Raw genomic sequence first — 23,325 nt, forward strand, 5'->3', positions numbered from 1 at the left:
ATACAAATGCAAATGTTCTTTTATGGGATTTAGGGCACAACTGTACAGCTACACATAGATAAAAATCAACTAGCGTTATTTGGGGGGGGGGGGGGGGGGGGGTATTCTAATGTGCTGAATTCTGTGTACCAAAGTTCTCTACAGCTATGTTTTTTGGACAACATAAAGTACTGTTTGGGTTTGATAAACAATGAATATAACTGTGCTAATAACCCGGGAGCATCCAGACCATGGTTCACTCAATCCCATTACAAGCTCCCGCCACACCTCTGTTTACCTCCTATTATTTCTAAGAAAAACCCTCAATAGGTTCAGTGCCCGGCCCCCTTGTAAAGAGGATCAGCAGATATAAGCGAGAGCACAATTTGGCAACACATCCCTGTAATAACACGCAGGCCTATACAGGACCTTTCGCCAGGCGACTGGAAGAGGAAATAGAGGAGTATAAACAGCACTCACCACAGCCGGGCTCGGGTTTCCATGGTGCGCTGAGGCATCCTTTGGACGACTCACACACACAACATATCGTTCAGGAAACACACGCAAATCTGAGAGCGGGCAAAGAAACAACACAGATCCCGCTGGTTAATAACTTGGCCTCACCTCTAATTATTAGTCAAAGACAGACAGAGGGAATTGTGGTGAATGATTGAATTCACATTTACAAACACCAAGTATTTGCAGTCCCTCAGACCGAGGAGAAAATGACAGTTTACATATGAATGCTGAACTTTATGAAGTGCATGGAACTTTACATCAACTTTGGCTTTTGGGAATAATAGGACCGTTTCGTGGACTTTAAAAGATTAAAGATTCAAAATATTATTTTCAGTACAATAACAATATTTGTTACTGTATCATAATAAAAACTCGAACTGTCTGAAGGCCGTCCAGACGAAATGACCGCAATGTGTCACACGAGTTCAACAGTCAAGACAGGAAAACCCTCAGAGGCCATTACATAGGCTCCTTTGTGTACACAGGTTGCACTAGAAATGTTCCTCATCATCATGATGGTGAGCTAAAGTTACGTTCTGCTTCAAAATATGACCGGGAGCATTGGCGGGACATGATAATCCATTTCTGTCTGCTTTTGTTCTTCCAATTAGTCCAGCAGCTTCTGTTGGAACGTTTTCGAAGCACTTGGTCTGAAAACGTTCACATTTCCCATTTGTGGCCGCGCTTAAATACACTATGTTTGCCTCACTTGTGTGGTTTGTAAACAATGTCAGCCCTTAAGTTTTGTTAGGCTTGGGTATAACTTGCGTATACCTTGGGTGGAGTAAATAACAACGGTGACTAAGAACGATTATGTTGTGGGTGGCTTTGGGTGCTGATTGATTGCTCAAAATCTAGTTGCCAGTTTTCCATTGAATGGTGCCGTGGAAATTCTTGGCCTTTGAACATGAATTCTCAGGCCACCTTCAAGCCAAAAAATGGAGTGGGAAACATTAGGCTAAGTAAAAGGCGAGGCGAGCAAATCGGCTTTAAAAGCAGATGAATGCTTTCCAGGTGATGTGGGTGATTCCACTCTTTATGTCATTATTAATCCGTCTCTTTAAACCACGTCATCCAATCCCACCTGATTGAGGGCAAAGCCGGGGTACTACCTCGACAGGTCGCCAGTCTGTGACATTATATTTAGCGTTTGTCTGTAGGTGTAAATGTGAGAGTGTGTGAATGTGTTTCTCTGTGGTGGGCAGGATGTACCCTGCCCATAGTTAACTAACTAACTCCAGCCCCGAGTTTGATCAAGTGGCTTCGAAGACGGACGTTGTGGCTGCCTCTGTCATTGCAGCCAAAGAGCAAACTAGTTTAATCCCCCACCGGCAATAAAAAGTCTTTGTTTTTCTTGTACATTTTAACATGAGCATGGCTATTGAGTCAGCTAAATCTGAAAATATCCCCGCCGTGCATTCTGATTATAGTATTCACATTTTAATCGATCGCGCAGCTTTACAGCCTTCCTAAAGAATTCAACTTAAACCTTGTTGCCATGAAGCCAATCGCAATAAAAGACTTCAAACAGTCCATTTTACAGCTAAGAGAAAGCTTTACACAATCTAACCGCATATATGCGACTAGCTCAAGTGGACCGAATTACACAACCTTTGACCCCAGGAGACTGGCTCTAATTTGATGTGCAATGGACCTGCTGAGAGAAGCCGTCGTCTCGGCCCGCAGCAGGTCAGTGCTGCCCTGACATCCAGGCCTTGGCCCCCAGGGAGCAGATATTAACTTTACTGACAGGAAGAGAACCATGTTGGTCCCATGAAAAGGTGGCCATGGGTCACAGGCGCTAGATGGGCCGTGGAGATAGATTCTCCCGTCTCTCCAGAGACAGCGAGGCGATCTTTCCCTCTCCCACTCTCAGTAGCTTCTCAAGGGAACCACTTAATGGGCGCCTGCTCTCAACAACACCCCGAGCAGGTAGGGACAGGACATAAAAACAAGTGAGGGGGAAAAAAATCAACACGCACAGCACAGATGACTTGCTCTTTCTGTGGGAAATTTGGCTGACTAGGAACTATTGAGTGGTCTATTTCTGACTGTTTTCACTTGGACAGATTCACTGAAAACACGTGAAGCCACGTACCCTGTTTGACAAGACATCTGAGGTTCGAGTGCCGCTTCAGAAAATTGGCGACCAGGTCAAAGTTTTCCCCTGTTGAAAAAAAAAAAAAAGGAAAGAGAAAGAAACACAGATATGATGAAAGATCTCATGCCTGACATGAGTGGTATGTTAGTAGGCAGTGGTGTCATTCCTCAATACACTGATAACATATTGTATATTCAGTTCATCGTCGTGAGAAAACAAGCTGCTGACATTCAAATATAATGGAGATGTAGTTTGGATGTAGTTTTCCACAGAATGGTGAACGCCTGCACATCTTTACTTCTGGTAGTCTGCCTCTCTGAATTCTTTTATCCCGCTGACGTGTCACTTATCACCCCAACTGTTAGAAAAATGCTCCTCCCACTATTCTTTAACAGTTCCCCAACGGTTATGAGATGTGTCACTATCAACAAATTAGAAATCATCTGACACGGTTCATGAATTTGTAAAACGGACAGTTAAATCTATGTTTTAAACTGTGCGTTTTTATTTTGCCTGTGCAGCTCTTGGAAGTTTCAAAACTCGCAGCACAGCAGCTTTAAGTAATAAATGAAAAATACATAACAATATAAAAGTCTGTATGATTGAGGAAAGAAAAAAAATAATCACTTTCCAATTAATTTTGTTTTTGTATATTCCTGGCCCTAGACGGGCTTCTTAATGAGGGCCTGGGTGCGCAGTCTTTATTAAGTGTGATTTCATTCAGTTTTATTTGAACTGACCTGATGATTTGGTGTGAGCGGAGACACCGCGTCTTGGGTCTCTGCTCTATTTGTCATGGAATGTTTGTCATGCTGTGTAAGTTGCGCTGGGCAGAAACAGTGGCCTGTTGCCTAATCTGGCAGGAATTTGTTGACTAAAAGCAAAAGAGTCTGGCTTACACGCCATCCAGTTTTTCTTTGCAAACAGACGCACGGTGCTGGGAAACGGATGGACAGCATGCTCACTCTTCCACACCTTTTTGCTACCAATTCTCTTTCTAGATGTAGTGACTGTATAGCTACTCAATGTTTTTTAACCGCCTACTACTTGTTATGTTCTCCCATGTTGCTTTTTCCTTGTGACCCCCCTCATTTCTGCAAGCAATGTGCAATTTTGTCTTTTAGCTTCAATTAAAGGTTTAGATGTCTTCAACAGCTGAGCTAGAACTAGGACAAATATGCCCACAAGGTGTTAAAGAAGGGAACAAAACTGAGCACACCGCATATCGACAGCGCGCAAGGCCAATGTGAACATATTCCTGTTTGCTGACGCAATCTTAAAACAACTGAAAGCAGTTAACCATTGTCTTCAAAAACGAACAGTTTTTGGACAGTGACATGCCATTACAGTGGCAGTTGGCCATAAAACTGTCACAGGTATATGCTTAAGCTTGCTGGCCCGTGATTTAATAGCTCCACTGCTGCTCACTTTTCCCCCTGCTGTTTGAAAAAACAGCAAGCTGCTTAATAATTTTTGAGAAAACAAAAAAAAAATAAAAAATTTTTACAGCTGATCTAGAAATATTATCAAGCTAAAGTGAAAATTGGAGCAAATATTTTTTTTTTAGTTTTAATATAAAGTCGGTAAGCATGTTTTTGGATTATCCAGTAACATTGCTCTCGGGTTGACGGGTCATAAAAAGTTTCACGCCTTTGAGCGAACTTCTAATCCGTAAAAACAATATTATGTAAAATTGTAGCCAACGGCAAAATTCACTTAAGCCAGTGTTTGACAGTGTTGTCGGGATTTAGTGAAGAGGTTCCCAAAATCTCTGGAGACAGATCAAAACAAAATATGAAATGTGTACACTTAGTATACACTAAGTATAGAAATTGTGCAGCAGAAGCACTTCCACACAAAATGTGTGATGGGAGCTGACAAATGTTCATAAGAGACAAAGTCAAAGTATTTCTGTTCCTGAGAAGAGATAATCATTAAGGCTCCAGGAATCAAAGCCTGGGATTAAAATGTCCCAACTTGCAGCATGGAGGGTGTGCAATAGAGGAGCCAGATGACATTAGACAATAATTGGGGATTAAAAAAACCATTTAACAAAACACTTGATCAACCTGAACGCTCAGGTAAAGTTGCAATTATGTGTGTGTGGTGATTCAATTCAATTCAATTCAACTTTATTTATGTAGCACCAATTACAACACTGTCATTTCTCGGTGCTTTTAACAGAGAGAAACGCAACAATCAAATCAAATCCAAGTGACGACACGTTGTTGTTGTTGTATCAGTTATTTACAGAGATTGTAACAAAACAGAGACTACGTGTTAAACCGTCGACTTTCAGCTTCTAATTGTGGTTTTTATTCATTTCTAATTCATAATGTTTTGTGGACGCTTTTCCTTTAACCATAATGAGAAGCAGAAGTCAAATGTTTAGTATTTTGGTAACAAATTCTTTGCAGTTAATGGACCTTGAAGGGTATTAGCCACTGAAATCAGCTTAACTCCACTGCTGGTGTTTCTGGCTTGTGAATCTTCAGTTTTGGGTTTTTGGTTTAGTTTGTTTAGGAAGCTTCCAGGGTTCAGTTCGGATCTGTAGCGAATTAGGCATCTAATGGACTGAGGTGAGGGAAGACCACTCAAATATACCACTGTTGAACCAAAAAAGAACTTCTTAAGAAACACTTTGAAGTCAATAAGAATATTTGCACTGCCCAATGCGAGACAACACATTATCAAACACATTTTCAAAATGAATAGGATGTAGGCAAGTTTAATTCTGTGGTCAAAATCGGTCTTTACAGCTGCCGTTACAATTTGGATAGTGCATTTCAAAACCAGGACACAGACATGCATGTAATATTATGATATAGCGTAGCACTTTACATATCATATACGGTAAAAGCACCATGAAAAGACCTTTCATAATATTATATGGCAATATTACAAGGCACGACCTAGATATTACAAGCTGCAGTACATCGCGTTGCTGCCATGTGATTCATATAGAGTGTTATAATATTCAATCGGAAACTTTCTGAAAAGAAGTTGCATGAGCACCCTGTCACGGGTACAGCCAACATGTTTGTCATTTATAGCAGCAATTCTTTCTTGAGGTTTAAATAAGTTTAATCTGACAATGTGTGAATCCTTAACTAGCAAAGCAGTGGTTATCTATCAGCCATTCTGGATATCTACACAGAGAGGAATGTAGATCTGTATCGCTGTTTTGTTTTCTCTGTCTACGCGGGGTCCAGGAGGGACCAGGAAGCAAACATCTTTCATTTTACACATTCGTGGCTCTTTATGTTTGCAGACGCTCTGATTTGGTCCGTTAAGAGACTCTTTAGCCTCATATCTCGCCCTACAACTGTTCTCACCGCTTTCTCTTGGCGGGCCGAGCTCGCCAATTCCCAGGACAAATTTGACGGGGATGTGTGGACACAGAGTTGGGAACCAGTGCAACGCCATCAGCTGTTGCTTCGATTTTTATAACGTCCTGCACAGCACAGAGTTGCTCTTGGCCTCATGCCCAGGTTCTCTCGTGCTAAGCTTACATTCATGTTTCTCTCTCACAAAGTTTGCTGGTGCGTCCTCTGGGAATAAGTGGCCCCTTTTTGTGGCAACTGTGGCCCACAGTGGTGCAATATCCAAATATGCAGAGGAGGGACTTTAAAATGGATTCATTTGTACATCCTTGAAGAGAAGATGGTCCTGCTTCATTTTTTTGAAATCCAAGGCAAAATAGTATTACGGCGGGTCAAATCAAATCAAACAGTAAACAAGCCAGCGCTCCGTGTTTTCAGAAATGTGGTTGATAATATTGTAACTGCTTGTTTGGAAAGACCTCTGCCCTCTTGTAATATGCCGCAGGACAACTGCGAAAAGAGAACTTGAGACTCCACAGGGCTGGTGCCAAGGCAGTACTGTACTTCGAGAAACACACACACACACACACCCACACAGACACACACACACACACTGCAGCTTTCACCGCTTCCTGGGAAAACAATGAGAGGAAAGAAAAGTCAACAAACTAAAAGGCATCCACAGTGACTGGGACTGTAAAATGGAACCGACAGGGGTGAGAGGCATTCAGACCAATGTCAAAGGTAAACCCCCATGGAACAGACTTCATTAACTTCAGCCATATCCTGAGGAGATCATTAAAACAGCCATAGAAAACAAAGCCTACTTCTTCTTGCCATCTGCATTCCTGGCAGCCCAGGCTGCCGTGACTCACACAGGAATCCATAAGAATTTCTGTTCTGATATGGAAGGTTTCCAAGCAGGTCATCACCGTGCAGAAACTTGACCACAATGAGTTCAGGAGCTTGGTGCATTTAAAGGCCCCAAAGTTACAGAGTTATCTTTAAACTATTTCTAAAATAACCTGACATACGTCTGGTAAGACCTACAGACTGGAGGTATTATGCAATGGTTATGATTCTACTGCTCGATGATGAAATCTGTCAACCTGTAGTTCTTGTAATGTTAAAGGATTATTTTTAAACTCAATGCAAGTGTGTCTATTAGGGAAAAGGAGTGTTTCCACAAAAAACTAAAGGTAATCTTGAATCTGCAGTATGTCAACATACTCTTCGCTCTTTAATCACTTACTACCTTTATTTACTTAGGATACAAATGTTTATTTTGGTTTTCAAGCACATGCTTTTTGAAGAAGATATAGGTAATATGAGTACACCACATTCAGCTCATATAGTACATTAGATGCATATAAATGTGTGTGGATGGCGCAGCAGTGTAGTGGTTAGTACTGTTGCCTCACAACAAAGACATCGCTGGTCCAGGTTTGGGCTGGGCTTGATATTTTCTTTGTGGCGTTCTGGTGTTCTTCCTGTGTGTGTAAATGCCCAAAAACATGCATTTGAGGCTAATTTGTAAACATTTGCCCTGTGATAGACTGTTGACCTGTCTCAGGGTGTGTCTGCCTATAATCAGCTGGGATCGGCTCCAGTGTTCCATGACAGGACTGGATAAAGCGGTTTATAGGATGGAAATTTAGCTATGACACAAAGTTAAGCAACATCAGACTACTAGGTATCAACAAACAGCTTCCAAAACAATCCTTGGCGTGTGTAGAAAATACATTCAACCGCCATTAGTGGGTTACTTATACCACCTCGACTGCATCAAGATCAGAAATGGTTTTGGGATGAATTTGAAACATTAGGTGTTAAGGGGTTAAAAATTTGGGAGAAATCTGACAACCGAGCAGCTGCATGCAAAGGCAAGTTAAACAGAAATCAGATTTTCACCATGCATGGGCAGGCATTGTGCGATTTGCTCCTGTAACCTGATTCCTCTCATTAACCGAGTTTCTGGTGTGCATGTTAATGTACTGAGTCAATGTCAGGAGAACTGTAATTCCCACGCAAACCCCTTCATGAACAGGAGTTGAATCAGCAGGACAGTCAGACATCAGTGCCTGAGAATCCTGCTCTTTTGACATCCCCGCTTTGATGTGGACCCCCTCCCTCTGTCCTCAAGTGTGGGTGGAGAGTCGGGGCTTAGAACGAGAGAGTGGGGTGGGGTGGTGAAGGATGAGAGAGCATGAGGAAGTTACCCATATGTAAGTGGGGGCTTTCCTGGAAGGACATCACTCTCTGTGTGCAACTGTAACTACGCAGAGCACTGTGTCTTATCATCCCGCACAATGTCCACCTGAAACAATATTTGCACATGAGTGTTCAATTTAACATTTGGGTGACCCCTTCATCGCAGTTACAAAATACGCCGCAGCATGGTAGCTCAGGCCAACCCATAATGCAAGCATGTGACTAAAGTGGAGGGGAGTATTTTTTTGGAGCGCAGAACAATTATCGAGGGAAAAAATTGTATTTTTCCGAAATATAATCTGATGTCGCTGTGACATAAAATGTCATATTCAATTATCTTTTTCTCTTAATTAGCTCAAAAGGCCACAGATATCCCAAAGTGCAGCCGCTGTTTGTCCAAAGGCAGTCACATTGAAAATAATACAATCGCATTACGATCTTTTGGTTTAGTGCTCCACACGGTAGTTTGGAGACTTGAGCTCTGCACTGTGTTGGCCCTTTAAAAGGCACACCAAGCTTGTGCTGAAGGCTTTCTCTGCTTGTCGAATCCTCTACAAGTCTACAAACCCGTATTTAGAAATGCAAATACGTGATCCGTGACACACATGGTGATATTGCTACCCGTGTCTAATGAAAATGGGATTGGAGGACGTTGACTTAAGGCAAAAAAACAACAACACAATAAACCCCAATATATTTTCAGCCAAAACTTCATAATGTGTGGATATTTAAAGTATTTAAAGTCATTGACCTGATGTGAGCCAAAATGCCTGGAAAAGATCAACGCTGACAACAAAACTGTGCTTGCTTGCTGTAGCAACTATTTGAAGCAGACCGTTCCTAACAAGACAAGGCAAATTTGGCCTGCTGCACTGCAGTGACACCTGCCTACGAGAAATCGAAGGGCACATGACACAAAACTATTTCTTTCAAAGAGAAGCGAAGAGCATCTTATGCGTGCTTCAGGAATTCCTGAAACAAGGCACTCTGGTCAGGCTGAACACTCAGCATGAGTTCAAGAGAGTGTGTGCCGTCTCCCAGACCAGATTGCGGTAAAAGGGAACAGTCACATGAATGTGATCCGTGCTCAAGCTCAGGCTCAGGCCCTAATTATATGGGAAAAGAGTGTGGTGTGACAGCTATGGTGGGGATTGTGGTTGTGTCCTAAGAGACTGCAGCTGACCCTGCGGAGAGGGAGAGAAAGTGAGAAAACATAAAGAGACGACATGAGGGGAGTGAGGAAGTGCTGAGAGGCGAGGAGAGGAGAGGAGAGGAGAGGAGAGGAGAGGAGAGGAGAGGAGAGATTCAGGAAAAACAATAAAGATAAATGCATGTGCATATACGTGCAGTAATAGAGAGGGACGGGGGCTTGCAGTGGAGTCAGGCTGTCCTATGTGTTGCTGCTGAGTAAGGCCAGGGGTTTACAGGGAGGATTTAAAGAGCCACAGCAACACCACAAAGCATCAGGGGAAAGGGGGTTGCCCAGCAGGGGCCATGGAGAGGGGGGCAAGTGGAGAAGAGGGGCAGACTGGCTAGAGCAGTTACTCTGATCGGGATCCATTTCCAGCCCGGGCCTTGGAATTCCTTTGTTCCTGTCACAGGTCTCCATTTCCCTCTCGCCTTAATCCCAGCCTGCCTCACGCCCAGTAACACAAAGCAGGGCAGGTAACTCTGCCACAGGCATGCCTCTCCATTTACAGACACCATTTCCCACATGACAGCCACTCATAAAAATAGGAAATGCTGATGCAGCAGCAAGAAGGAGCGAGGTGGGTTGATGTAGCTTGTCACTGCAAAAACACCAGTGGCACGATTGTCTTGCCGCGAGGTGTCACAGTGGGAGACGGGGAAGACAGAATTCACTTGTCCTTGTTAAAATAAAAGTTAGATACTTTGTGGTCACGAAAAAACACAAAACTGTATGAATCGTTTTAGTCTTTAGGCTGAAGGCCTTCAATACATCAAATAAGCCCACAGAGCTAAATCTGTTGCCGACTCTTGGACAGAGGAAAAATTAACCATTTCCCCCTGCAGTGTCTACACTCCGCCACATTCTTCATTGGAAGGGAGATGGTCATTCGTAAACACATTCTCCAAGAGTGAAGCTATCCAGCAACACTTGTGCTTTTCCTGCAATGGCCGTGGCCAGGCTGCCTTAAGCCCCCTTCATAGGCCTGCCAAGAGGAGTCAGTGGTACACTGTGCAGCACTTGCAAAGCCCTCTCCCACGGCTATTAGTGACCATTCATCTGGGGAGCCTGGGAAAATGCCTCTCCAGCCTGCCGTGGCCATGGGGAAACAGGCTGGCAGGTGTTCCCTCCCTCTAAGCCCTGGCACCTGTGTGGGGAGAGAAAGGAGGAACCAGCTCTGCCATGGGCTCAAACGGACTCTAGGTACCACTTTGTTAGAGCTTTTCTAACTCCTCCAACTGAGAGGAAGACTTTAAAATCCAAGGCTAAACTCTACCTGAGCTCTGCCTCACATGGGGAGATCAATGTGGTTATATCAATACTAACAGCAGACGCATGACATCTGGTAATGTGCTTTGGCAATTTGAAATGGCATGTTAACTAAATCCGTGTAAAACGGGACCTATCAGTTTACACTCAAACTATACACACAAATATATACACAATTATGGACTTCAAAAATCAATATCCCCCTAGAGTGAAAACACGCCACAGTGCCTGCTGAGCAATGTGAGTAAATTGAATTTAATCTCCTGAGAAAAGGAAGCGCTATTGGCAATACATGAACGATATAATGTGCTGTTAAGGCAATCTGACTTGGAAAAAAAAACTCTGCAAGAAACATCGACACGGAAGTACATGTGGCACTCGTTTTGTTGTCGGGCATGACTAACCCTCCCTTATTCAAGTGTCATCTTAAATGACAGAAATGTGTAGTTCTCATAGCACAGGGGATCCCATTATCCACTCATGTCAGTTCATCGGTAAATACCGATGAATAGAAATAGAAGTGAAGGTGTGTTCAACATGGGTCACCACCGAGAACTCGCAAGTGATCTCCCAAAGTCCCCTTTCTCTGGACTTCTAAAGTCTAACATGTCCACTCTGCATGTCTGGAGCCAAAGTGCTTGGTGGGAAAAGTTGCTGCTTGTTCATCTCTCTAAAAACATAAATAAATCACATCTCTATGAGCTAATCATGAAGTTTCAAGTAGCCTTGGAAAAAAAAAGGGGGGGGTTCTGGCCTCTGCAGCTGAGATTTAAAGAAATGGCTCTTAAATATTTGTTGGCAGAGCGCATGGGATAAACTTTCTCGGACATGTTCACTGTATGCTACACACGCATACACACGTACTCAACACAGCATGTACACACAAATATTATAGCCAATAGAGATAACTGGAATACAAACACTTGAACTGGAGGACCTTGGAATGCTAAAAGCTGTTGATGGCTCATTTGAAGTGCCAACAGCTGAGCCTGTTACGCTGTTCTTACTGCTGTCTGTTGGCGGAAGCCCCTGTGATTTTATACTGGCACCAGCTCAAACGCCACCTCACACAGTCCCCCCCCCCCCCCACCCCCCGTTACCATCCCACACATAGCACCACAGTCCGTTTGCCTATTTTTGGGCTCGTCGTCACTTTTAACCCTGCTCGTCACCCCGCTTGTCACCAACAGCATGCATGCACATACACTTATTCTCACTGAAAGATATCAACTTTGTCACATAATAAAAAGGAAGCTGAAACAAATGCTAATGCGTCCTCTGTAGAAAAATGGCTTCCTCTCCCTGCAATGGACAGTCTGAGCGTCCTGTGAGGATTAGCAGGTTAGCGTTTGACCTGCTTACAGAATAGGCGACCCCAATACTTAATACCTACCCTGAGGTTTGCTGGGCTTCCCTCCTTAAGTCTATAGTCCGTCCTCCCCTTTTTATGGCTCCTGCCTGCCTGCTCACTTCTCACAGTCACAGTCTCCACCTTTACTGCTCAACCACCTCGCTCACATGGGACAATGAAAAGACCCAAGAATGTCATTACACTCACTTAAGACCTTTAATAGGACTAGAGCACAGCCTGTTTGAGGCGCTATACCTTTTCATGTTCTGAGTGGGGAAAATTATCCGATATGGTAGGGAGTCATGTTCCACCGGTTACATTCTTTTTGGCAAAGCCGCAAGGAGCTTAATCATTTTTACATGCATATTTCACTGCTGAAATACTGATAGTCCCCTTGTTCACGCAGTGAAGTGAATTGGTGTGTGCAAGTGTATGTATGTGTGGAGCCTCAGCCTGTGATCTCCATCATTAGAGATGTCTGTCTCTCCTCAGTCTGTCATGGGGAATATGAGTCAGGCTTTTCGGCAACCCTACACCATCAGCTTGTTCACACCTAACCCAGGGGGAGGATACATCTCTCAAACTTAGTGTCGCTCTTTGGACTTTCACAGGTTTTGATGTGTATGATCACTCGTGTGCATGCAATATGCAAACACTGACAACAATGAAGTCATGAACTTTGCAAAGGTGGAACATGTACATACACATGCAGGTATGAAGACACTGAATGGATGGCAGGGCTAAGTGCGCGCGTGTGTGTGTTGGGGGGGAGGGAAGGGTAGCGTGAGAGGCAGAGCTGCAGCCGCAGGAGAAACTTTATGGGGCCGACTGCCCTGTAATCCCACTCTCACAGTCAGGCCTGCCCTGCTGAGTGAGCCCAGTTTAACTGCCCTTAACTGCTACCTGTGACAAACCTGTCTGTCTAAGAACACGCAGCTGGAGGTTCCTCTGATGCTTGCTTCACTGTGCTTCAAAGGGATGTGTGTGGGTGGCTGGGGGAATGCATTCACAGTGGGATCAACATGGATGCTCTGCATTGCCTTCTTCATACAGAAGCGTGATTTATTGGTTTTTCTTGTGTATATTTTCGTATGAATTCGCAGCAGCCATTTCTGATGTTATCAATTGAACTACAAGTGCAGATAAAGAAAAGTACGCTCAATGCTACACTGAAAAGCTGGGTAGGAGAGATGAGGGTTTTTAATGGCTCTATCAATGCATCTGGGACATGCCAAGTTAAACTGTGTCCCACAATATGAAAACTGCTATCAGCTCTTGCTTCTACAGGTCACACCCTGGGCGTAGGGAGCCACCATGTCCCAACTAGTTTTGCTGTCTGTCCGCCCACACTCTCCTCAAAGACGTAGTCGTGAAATATTTTTCAGACTACTTTGGCACTCGTTCTTTTCTTCTCGGTCCAATTCCAAGGTCCACCTCCAGGCACATAGCAATGCTCATGAGTTGAGCTTTAAATGAGTAAATAATGGTTTTTGAGTTTAGAGCTAAAGTAAATCATTTTATGTTTTCAAAATCTGATGATAGACACACCCATAACAAAGAAAGGTATTAAGAAAAATGATTTCATTATACAGGAATGTGCAACAGGGAATTCAATATAAAATAAACAACACCTGTCAGAATCACTGGCCCACTTCCAAAAAGGTTAGGATGCTGCGTTAAATGTAAATTACAACAGAATGCAATGATCTCCAAAACTGCATTCCTAATAGATCATAGATGGCATATCACATTTTGAAACTGATCAATTTTATAATTTCATGGGAAATTGTAGCTCATTTTGAATTCAAAGAAGGCAACATTACTCAAAACGTTTGGAGCAGCACCATCTTCATCAGGGTGCAGCATCCCCTCTTCTCCTAACAGCTGAGTGTAAACGCTTATGAAGAGAAGACACCGGCTGAGAAGAGGAGTTTTGTCCCATTCTTGTTAAACTTAAACAAGCTGTGGCTCATAGAAGATGACTGTTTCTAGATTGTGTTCGCATACGGCTTCTTTGTGTATGACCCAACTTCACGGTGAACTGTGTCCACTCCTACATTATATATTATATATCTGACCCTCAGCCTTGTTTCTTGTACACAGAGATATCTCCTGTTTCTGAGTGTTATGATATGATATCACACTCAGTAGATGGTGGGATCCTCAAAGAGTTTTGTGACTAAATGTTGAGGAACATTTTCAGAGTCGCTGCAATATGTCACAGATTCTCAGACTTTGTCTTTACAACTGAGAAGCTGTGCATCTCTAAAATCCTCCATTTAGCCGCAGTATTACCAATTAACCTAAATAATTGATTAAATCCCTAGAATCATTACAATTTGTGACAATTACTTTCTTAATCTTGAGGCGTCCGTGTTCCATGTTTTAAGTTTATACTGCAGTCATCAAATTCAAAATAAGGTAATATTTTCCATGAAAAGATCAAATCTTTCAACATTTGATATGTTGTTTATGTATAAGGGTTAAAATATGAGTTTGTGAGCTTTGCAAATCATGGCATTCTCTTTTTTATTTACAAATAAAAGTGTCCCATCATTTTGGACATTGGGGATGTCCCTTATAACAAATCAAATAAACACTTCAAATGCATGAAGGAACAGTGTTACACTGAACAATGGATGGCAATGCAAGGAAAAAAAATTCCGATCATGGCTGAATACTTTATGTGAGAGCAGAATAACAGTCACAAGATGATGTGTTACCTTCGACAACAAAAGCTGAAGCAGATGCCAGCTCCTTCTGCTTGCGATGTCTCCGATTATGAAGGAACTCGGTGTACTGCTTAACCCGCTGGTCCACAGAGTCTTGAACCAAGGCTGCAACATCCTGCAAACAGTTTGCTAATAATTGAGTACAGCCACAGAAGGAAAGGTTAATGATGAGAAGAGGCAAACAACAAAAAAGGCAGCAGTCTCATGTGACAGGCGGGTCTGGTCACTTCACAAGTGGCTGGCAGCAAGATGGCAACAGTTTAGCAACAATAAAAAGGGAAAAGGCTCAAAGTCATTTTCGATTCTACGCTGCTGCCGTCTATTTCAAAAGGCCCGCAGCACAACAGAAGCCACGTATTCGCTCACACGCTTATTCACAGGCGCGCCCTTCTCCCTGTGTCTGTACCTCGATGTGGTCTGTAGTAAACCAGCTGGCGTCCTCTTGGCCGCCCAGGGGCAGTACGTAGAGATCCACCAGCACAGCAAAGTTCCCACACTGTAACACAAAGAGGAAGGACAGCCACAGGTTGCTGAGGGGCATTGAGCTCACAGGCAACAAAGAAAATCAGAGTGAGGGTGATTGACAGCGAGACAAACCACAACGACCCCCTGTGTCCTCAAACATCACCCCAGGCCTCTCACAGCGGTCCACTCCCTCTTGTTTCTCTGTCTGGCCATTTCTCGACCAATCTCTTTACAAAAAGTTGAGCCTAGTCTGTCTCCTCATATTTCTCCTATCTCAGCAAAAAAAAATTATATTTCCCTATTCTATGTGCTTTGCAATACTGTCACAGCCTCAGGTCATAATAGGCAACAGAAAAAAGTCTTAAGATGTAACATTTAAATGAGGATTATCCTACTTTGTATTACAGTGTGATAAAACTTAACAGATCCAGTTGTTTTTTGGTTTTTTTTTAGCGCCTTTAAAGGCTGCTCAAAGCTGAGGAAAAGGCTGCAGAGAGGATCCCTGCAGCACTACGTCCTTGTGTCAATGACAATAAGCTACATGGGACAGAGGAGCCAGAAAATGCCTCTGCTGGTTAAGTTGCTGTTACATCTTTCTCAGTCTAGCCTGATTATGGTTTACACATCAGTGCAAAAGCTGCCCACTGCAGAGAGCAAATGGATGTGGGTCTCGTGTGAACGTCGCCTCTTTCTGGACGAGGAAGTAACGGATGGACTGAGACCACCCACAACACAATGCAGACGAGCGCAGCCCCAAAGCCAGAGTGATAGCACAACAAACAGACATGAAGTGAACGGGGGGAGCAAGAGCACAGAATCATTAAAAAGGCGAAAGCCAAACACAGATTTCAGGCTCACGTTGTTGAAATGGAAAAGAGAGTGCGTCGACAGAAGAGGTTCCTCATTTAGAAACAGCGAATACTTAGGCACAGTAAAAGCTTTGTTTTGAGCCAGGCTCATCCCCTGGGCTAAAGTATCACAGACGGGATGACTAAACTCTGCAACCCAGACTTGTTGGATGTTCCTATGGCCTCGCTGTCAGGATGACGCGAGTGAATGAATTAACAGGGTGTGTAGGGGAAGGCCCTAGCCCTACTTCTAGACATAAGTGCACACTTCTCCAATCCAAATTTTGTCTACTTGTCCCCCCTCTTGTTTACAAAGGACTCTTTATTGAAGTTGAAGATTGATTAGGTTTCACTTACTTTTTTAAAAACTAAACTTGGACTGTGAGGCTCTCGTCAGATGGTATTAAAAGACTATACCCTGACTTAGAGCGAATAAAGCTGCCAAATATTTTACATTACTTTTCCTCCATTACAACACTTTCCTTTCTCACTGCCTGTATGTAAATAATACATGACAAGAGGCCGCTTTCTTACTTCTCTCTGGAACCCAACGAGAGGAAAGGGCGCCCCCATATGACCAATAAGGGAACATTTTTTGTAGTTTCTAATTTCAGTCACAGTTTACAATCTTTGGCTTCTAATGCAGAATATCCTCAGTCCAGGACCTCTGATGTGAGTCAGTAAGTCCAAATAAGATATGTGCTACCCAGCACTGCAGATAATGCACAAAGTTGTCATGCAAAATCTTACTGTCGCAAAGAAAATGATGCCACGAACCCCAAACAAAGTCCGTGTAATGTGCTGAGTTCTCATGTATGAAATGTGTGTATGTTGCCTGTCAGTATCAGCTTGTCCCTACAGACCAGGATTCTCTCCACCCTCTGACCTTTGTCTCACAGCGGTCCACTGATGCCCGGTGGCCTCCTACAATTACTCATGTGTGAGAAAGCCTAGCAACAAAGGGTCAGACCTTGTCAATCAAACCACAGAGTCCAACTGACAGACTTGGCACATGCAAAATAGCTTTTTGATCCACTGATTTCAGTTCCTGGTTTATAATATGATCAGGTATAATGGCTCTGTGGTATTTCTTTGTCCTATTATGTTGACTTTTGATGACAAAGTGCCAGATGAATTGTAATTTACTACTGCGGTCACATCGTAGATGATACTGGCGATGCACTGATTTTTTTTTTTTTATGAGTTTATTAACAACCTTTCAGCTCAATTTTCAAGGTAACTTAAAAGTATGCATCCATCCATCAATCCATCATCTGTCGTGTTCAGAGTTGCAGGGCATTGCAGCCAATCCCGGCTAACTGAAGCAGAAGGCAGGATACACCCTGGGCAGGTATCCAGTCCACCACAAAGTATACAAGCTAATGCAAGCGAGAGTGATGCAGGGTTAATTTGAGCAGTATGTCAGAATGGAGAGTGAGACGCTCATTTATAAAGAGGCTCAGCATTGTGAATCCACTAACATGGTTTATGTGCTTCTGATTGAGTCTGTGTTTTGGGCTGAAAGTCAGACATAGAGCAAGCCTTAGACTAACTTCTTCTTATCACATTAGAAGAGCAGACAAGACTCTACTGAGGACTGAACGTTAATGATAAACAGTGGTCTGCCCCCTTGCACAAAAACAGCATGTGATTCTGTGGGTTTCTGAGAAATAGGGGGGTTTCAGTTCGGAATGCAAACTAATGCAATCACCCTAATGAGAAATCAATTATTTTTGTCCTGCTAATGTGCCAATTTTGGTGAAGGGACATATTTATTCTATTTTATTTTCAAAATTGTCAATCTATCAGTGAGCGCAGCTAATAGAGCTTTTTCCAAAAGACATTTGTGCTGTGTAAGGGAGGTAAGACAAAAAGAGGAGAAACATCTGATTGAACACAAAAGCTCCCACTACAATCACATCATGTGGTCTAAATTTGTCAAATCCCCAGACAAAGAGAGACCATTGGATCTCTTAGCTGAACTCTGCCATGAACTATGACCTTCATATATCCCCCTTAAAGCCAAGCTATGTCTGCTTTTTAAGTGAGACCTCTGAAAGTGGCCTAATTCTTTTTGGATGCACTCATCTTTTTTGCGCAGGACCCTCTGTCTAATCTACAGCGAGATAGGAAATTATGTAACTGATAAAAAACAGAGTCAAACACAGAAACAAACTGCTTTGATTCAGTCTGATAAGCAACAGATGAACCTTTAATGAATCTCTTGATACCTTTGTTGATAGTTTGTTCCTAATTTCAGGGGCAACCCCACATTGTGTGGTTCGATTTGGCACATGTAGGGCACTACTCCAAGCAAACTGCTACTGCTGTTGGTAAGAAAGGTCTGATAAAGGACCAGGTTGTAGAGGAAGTTTCTCTTTTCACACATACCAAAGTGGGCCAGCTCTGCTTTGTTCGCAGCCTTGCACAAGTTGTGAGCCGAGGCTGAGAGCTGAACGAGAGGCGACAAGAAGCGCTACTTAATACCAAATCCTTTATTGTGCCATCTTTTGTGCGCTGTCAAAGTCTGAATGAATAGGACTGAGTCTTCCTGCAGGCTAAGCTCAACTTCGCGACGCCTACACCTCGTGGCCGCCAAGCTGATAAATATCACCTGAAAAGGAAAAAAAAGAAAGAAAAAAATATATATATATCTATATATGGGAAATGGAGAGTATAACTGCACGACGAGAGCACTCCTTCTGTCTGTATAGAAACAAATCCTGACTTGAACCTACTGACAGCTTCTTTGCCTCTTTTAGCCTTCAGAGCTCTGGTCTAGATCACTCTCAGTTCCCAAAACAGTCTCTACCTTCTCTTATCTCTCTCCCAGACCCGGCTCTCCATCCTGTGCTGCTCCATGTTGGGCACTGGGCCCAAACTCTATGAGCGGCTTCGCCCGCCTCCCCACCTCGCTGCCCTTTGCCATTGCTATCGCACAGTATAAGAACCAGACCTTCTCGGACTGCACTTAGCTCAGAGGCTAACACTAACCAGCCACAGATGTTTACATTGGGAGAGAAGGGGCAGCAGATGCGGTCTCACTCAATAAAACTTGCATCTCTCCCACTCTGCCTTTGTCTCTCTCTCTCTCTCTCGCTCTCTTACTGCAAGTCTGCAGAGAACCCAGGGGAGCTCTTTAGATGTGAGGGTGTGACAACCTTGCTTTCAGACTTTATTTGCCTCATTTCCAGTCCCTCTGCGCTCTGAGTCACCTGGGTTTCCCCCCTTAACAAAATTAAAAGAGAAATTCTTCTTGCAAACTTTCAGATACTTAGCAGTAAAACGTATTAGTGGGACGAACATTATTTACAGATAGGGCAAGGAGGCATTTTCTGCACAACTTTTCCTTCATTCAGGAGACTGTTAGCACACCTGAGTCCTCTGTATTTGATGATAAAAAAGAGACACAACCCAGGAGTGGAATTCAAGTAGCAAGAACAGACAGGAATATCTCCAGGTAACACTCTGCAAACAAAGCTCTGGCAGATACATCCGGGAGAAAATGGTGGATATACTGAAATAGCAAGCTGAGGAGCGTTTTGCCTCATTAGGCAATGTGAATTCTGCACTGCAATATGGGGAAGTGCTGCGATAAACGCTTTGGCTTTTCTTTTTTTACACTTGTCACTTTCTTCAGGGAAGTTGGAAAGTGTCAAAAATGTTTCTAATCAGAAAACGCACCAATTTTGTACAGGAGGCACGGTGTGTGGTCCGTTATGAGCTCATCTACTGACTGACAACAACACTAAACAGCACGCAAACCTCTGACATATAACTGCTCTGTGATAACTCAAACATTTTGTTCTTAAAACATTTTGGTCTCTGTCTCAACCGAGTATATAAGATGATTAAAAAAGTCCACAGTGCATATTGCTAATAGAAGGCAGATTGCAGGGCTCTGCAGCAGTAATGTCCTGGCAGACAGCAAACGCTTCAGCGGATCAGTGTTTTAGCCTGCGGGCCCTTTTGGGGAGGTCTGAGAAGTGGCAGGTCACTATATCGTCTAAGCCTCTTTAAGAAGGAGCATACCAGCACCTCCTGCAGTTCCACAGACGACGGAGGGAACCGCTTTGAAAACACGACAGGAGAAAGGATCATAAAGCATAGCGCTGAACAGCCTACTAAACATGGCACGATGAATCCAAGAACATAACTCATAATTGCTTTGATAATCTCTGTTCTCTGAGCAAGCGAGCAGGCTGAGATCCCAGCCTACCTCTGTGGAAGCAATGCAGTCTTTTAGATTTTGTAAGATTACCCACTCATGGATTAATAAACATTATGGTAGTGGCGTTAGGTTAGTACCATGAATGTTACTGTTCAGACTACTCTCCAACAACCAATTCAGTGGGGGTGGTGGGGTAGCTCGTATGCAGGCATGCATATGAAACCAAATAGAAAGGAGTGAACGCAATATCTGGTGGACTAGGCACACATGGCATTATGGAGGATGTGAGAGATCAGCGCAAATGTCTGCAGTCCTCATCCAAAACTCTCAATATATGAAACATCAACAAGAGAGAGACCAGCGGCTTTCCCTACACTTAACAAAAACATCTGATGTGCATTATTTCCGACGGAGGATGAACAGCTTGGCTTTAAAAAAAAAAAAAAAGAGAGAGAGAGAGTTTCCTGTGTACAGCCAGGTTGTGTCCATTAACAAAATGCTCTCAGGGAGGAAGTTGTCTGAGATTTGCAAAGGAACTTCTGAATACCTCTTTTGCTTTTTCTTCAGAAAATGAAAATCATAGACTTGACAGCCCAAACATGTGTCTGTACTTCCCTCTAGTGGACAAATTATTTGCTCCAGAGAGGAAAAAACATTGACAAAGGCAAAGGTGACTGACAATGATGGTGAATAGTGATACTACAAATGTGAGAAAAACAGGAACATCTTGTATTCCTGTGTTGCATGGCTGCCACAACTGCTCAACAGATTTTTAGTGGTTTAAAATTGACCATAATAACCCACGGCACTTAGTGGAAGAAGTATTTGGCAGTAAAACAACTGTAGAGATTTCAAATGCAGATTTATCATTTTCTTCATGCAGGAAAACCTCTGTTTGGAGTAATTATGAGGCCCTGTGGTTATTGGAAAATGCAAAAAAAGAGTACTTTGCACAGAAACATATTATAATGGTTTACCGGCAGACATGGGACGGCATTCATTGAGGCAATAGATCAGGTTTTTCCCCAACCCAAAATTTGCTGGTTCCAATCTTTCTCTGTCCCATGCCCTGGAGTGTCCTCTGGCAGGGCAAATAAACCCAAAGTTTCTCCCCAGAGATGTTGAGTGTCTTGGATAGCCAGTCTCTCACCACCCACATGAGTGTGAGTGTGAACAATTCAACCTGATTACCAACAAAGTACTTCCATACAGCTAAGGACGTGAACAGCACTATTGTCACTTCTGAGATCTGTATTTTGGTAAAAAAAAAAAAAAAGAAAGAAAAAAAGGATCAATTACATTTTGCTACCAGAATTTATGATTAACATTCTTCTTTTCCCTTTAAAAGTTTTGCAAAAGTAAAGAAAACTCAAAATTTTATTGATTATATTTTTTGAATGGAAGACACACAAAATTAGGTATTAACATACACAACAGGACTGCATGGTGGCTTCCATGGCAACTGTTAACAAGGAAACTAGCTGTGCTTCTTTCTATAAAGCGTGTATAAATATTTGACCTCATTAAAGTAAACATGAAACATGTTTAATGAATGTCTGTAAGAAAATGTGATCTGTGCCATTGTCACCAGAAACATATTATTCTCAGAGAAATGTTGCTACTAACTTCTCCGTTTGTACTCCAATCTCACAACAGCATCAGTGTGATTTTGGCTTGAGAATCTCTCTATGAGGAGTTTACGTTCTTGCTGTGGATGGCTGGGTTCTCCCCAAGTACTGCAGTTTTATCCAACAGTACAAAAACATTCATTTTGAGTGAATTGGTGACTGTTATTTAATTAATATGTGTGAATACAACTGTGTGTGATTGTCCACCATGTTTGCTCTGTAATGGAGTAGCAACTTGCCCAGGATGTATTGGGCTTGTATCTAGCACCACATGCGCCTCAGCTGTATAAAGTAGTATAGGAGGAGGATGGATGTCCATGCCAATAAATTTGGCAAATTCATTCACACACTCCTCAAGAGAACCTTCCTGTGTCCTCTAACTTTGGGGTAACCCGCATGTTTTATAATGTGATAAAAATCTTTCATCAAAATGTCGATATTCTCTCTCTTATCTCCCTTTCTCCATAAAAAAGAGCAGAGAAAGAAGGCCCCTGATTTAAGAGATGACAAAGTGAAATGATGTGAGCAGAATGCACTATAGAACTTGTGCCATCGGCATTTCAAGTGCACCCAAAAGTAGGACCGAGAGATTATGCTGCAATCTCAAATGTATTGGTACCTCTTCTCTGTGTGTGTGAGAGAGAGAGAGAGAGAGAGAGAGAGAGAGAGAGAGAGAGAGAGAGAGAGAGAGAGAGAGACAGACAGACAGACAGACAGACAGACAGACAGACAGACAGACAGACAGACAGACAGACAGACAGACAGACAGACAGACAGACAGACAGACAGACAGACAGACAGACAGACAGACAGATCGATCTACCGATCTATCTAATGAAGACATGCATGTCAGCAGAAGCATCTCTACCATTGTGCAGTATATGTTCTTGCTTGGGCAGTATGATTAATGTGCTCACCTCACAGTGAGGAAGCCATGGGTACAAATACCGGCTGGGCCTTTCTGTGGGGAGTTTGCATTATTCTGCTCGAGTGTGCGTGGGTGTCTTTCAGTCACAACAGTTTCCTCCCACAGTCCCAAAGAATTGCAGGTCAGGTTAATTGGTGACCATAGGTTTGACTGTGAGGGTGTATTATTGTCTGTCTCTCTCTCTCTGTTTGCCCTAAGATAGACTGGTGACCTGTCCATTGTGTACCCTGCCATCACCCATAGTTAGCTGGGATTGGCTCTAGCAATCCCTGTGACCCTGAACAGAATAGAGCAGTATAGAAGATGGATGTGTGTATGTATGGCTGGATAGATGTTGTTGTTGGTGGTGCCTTACCTTGATGACAAATTTGTGAGGTGCCATGTGAGATCAACAGGTCGTTTCACCTGAAACAAACGCATGGCCGAGAATCAAACATTGTGGCCTAACAACAACACCAGAAGGTAAACACATTAAAGATGATAACAAATGATGCATTTGCGACTTCAAGACGCTATATGTAGTCTATAAGGTCAATATTTGCTATTATTCTGGCAGTGACAGCTTCCCAGTATTCATTTTTCGAGATACAAGCATATCACACTGTAATGCG

The 23,325-nt window shown here is 43.0% G+C and overlaps 1 protein-coding gene across 1 annotated transcript in view; it reads right to left on the reverse strand.

Moving 5' to 3' along the window:
* The window catches only part of slx4ip (SLX4 interacting protein), a 32,666-nt gene extending 9,547 nt beyond the window's left edge, over positions 1–23,119 (reverse strand). The window contains exons 1-5 of the mRNA XM_080481624.1: positions 23,070–23,119; positions 15,081–15,170; positions 14,666–14,789; positions 2,597–2,665; positions 460–548 (exon numbers count right to left, since the gene is read on the reverse strand). Of these exons, the coding sequence (XP_080337750.1) occupies positions 460–548; positions 2,597–2,665; positions 14,666–14,789; positions 15,081–15,170; positions 23,070–23,096 (399 nt within the window). The 5' untranslated portion in view covers positions 23,097–23,119. The remainder of the gene's footprint in view (positions 1–459; positions 549–2,596; positions 2,666–14,665; positions 14,790–15,080; positions 15,171–23,069) is intronic.
* Between the last annotated feature and the right edge of the window lie 206 nt (positions 23,120–23,325).

This window comes from Lipophrys pholis (genome assembly GCF_963383615.2).
Source record: "Lipophrys pholis genome assembly, chromosome: 15".
Classification (NCBI taxonomy): domain Eukaryota; kingdom Metazoa; phylum Chordata; class Actinopteri; order Blenniiformes; family Blenniidae; genus Lipophrys; species Lipophrys pholis.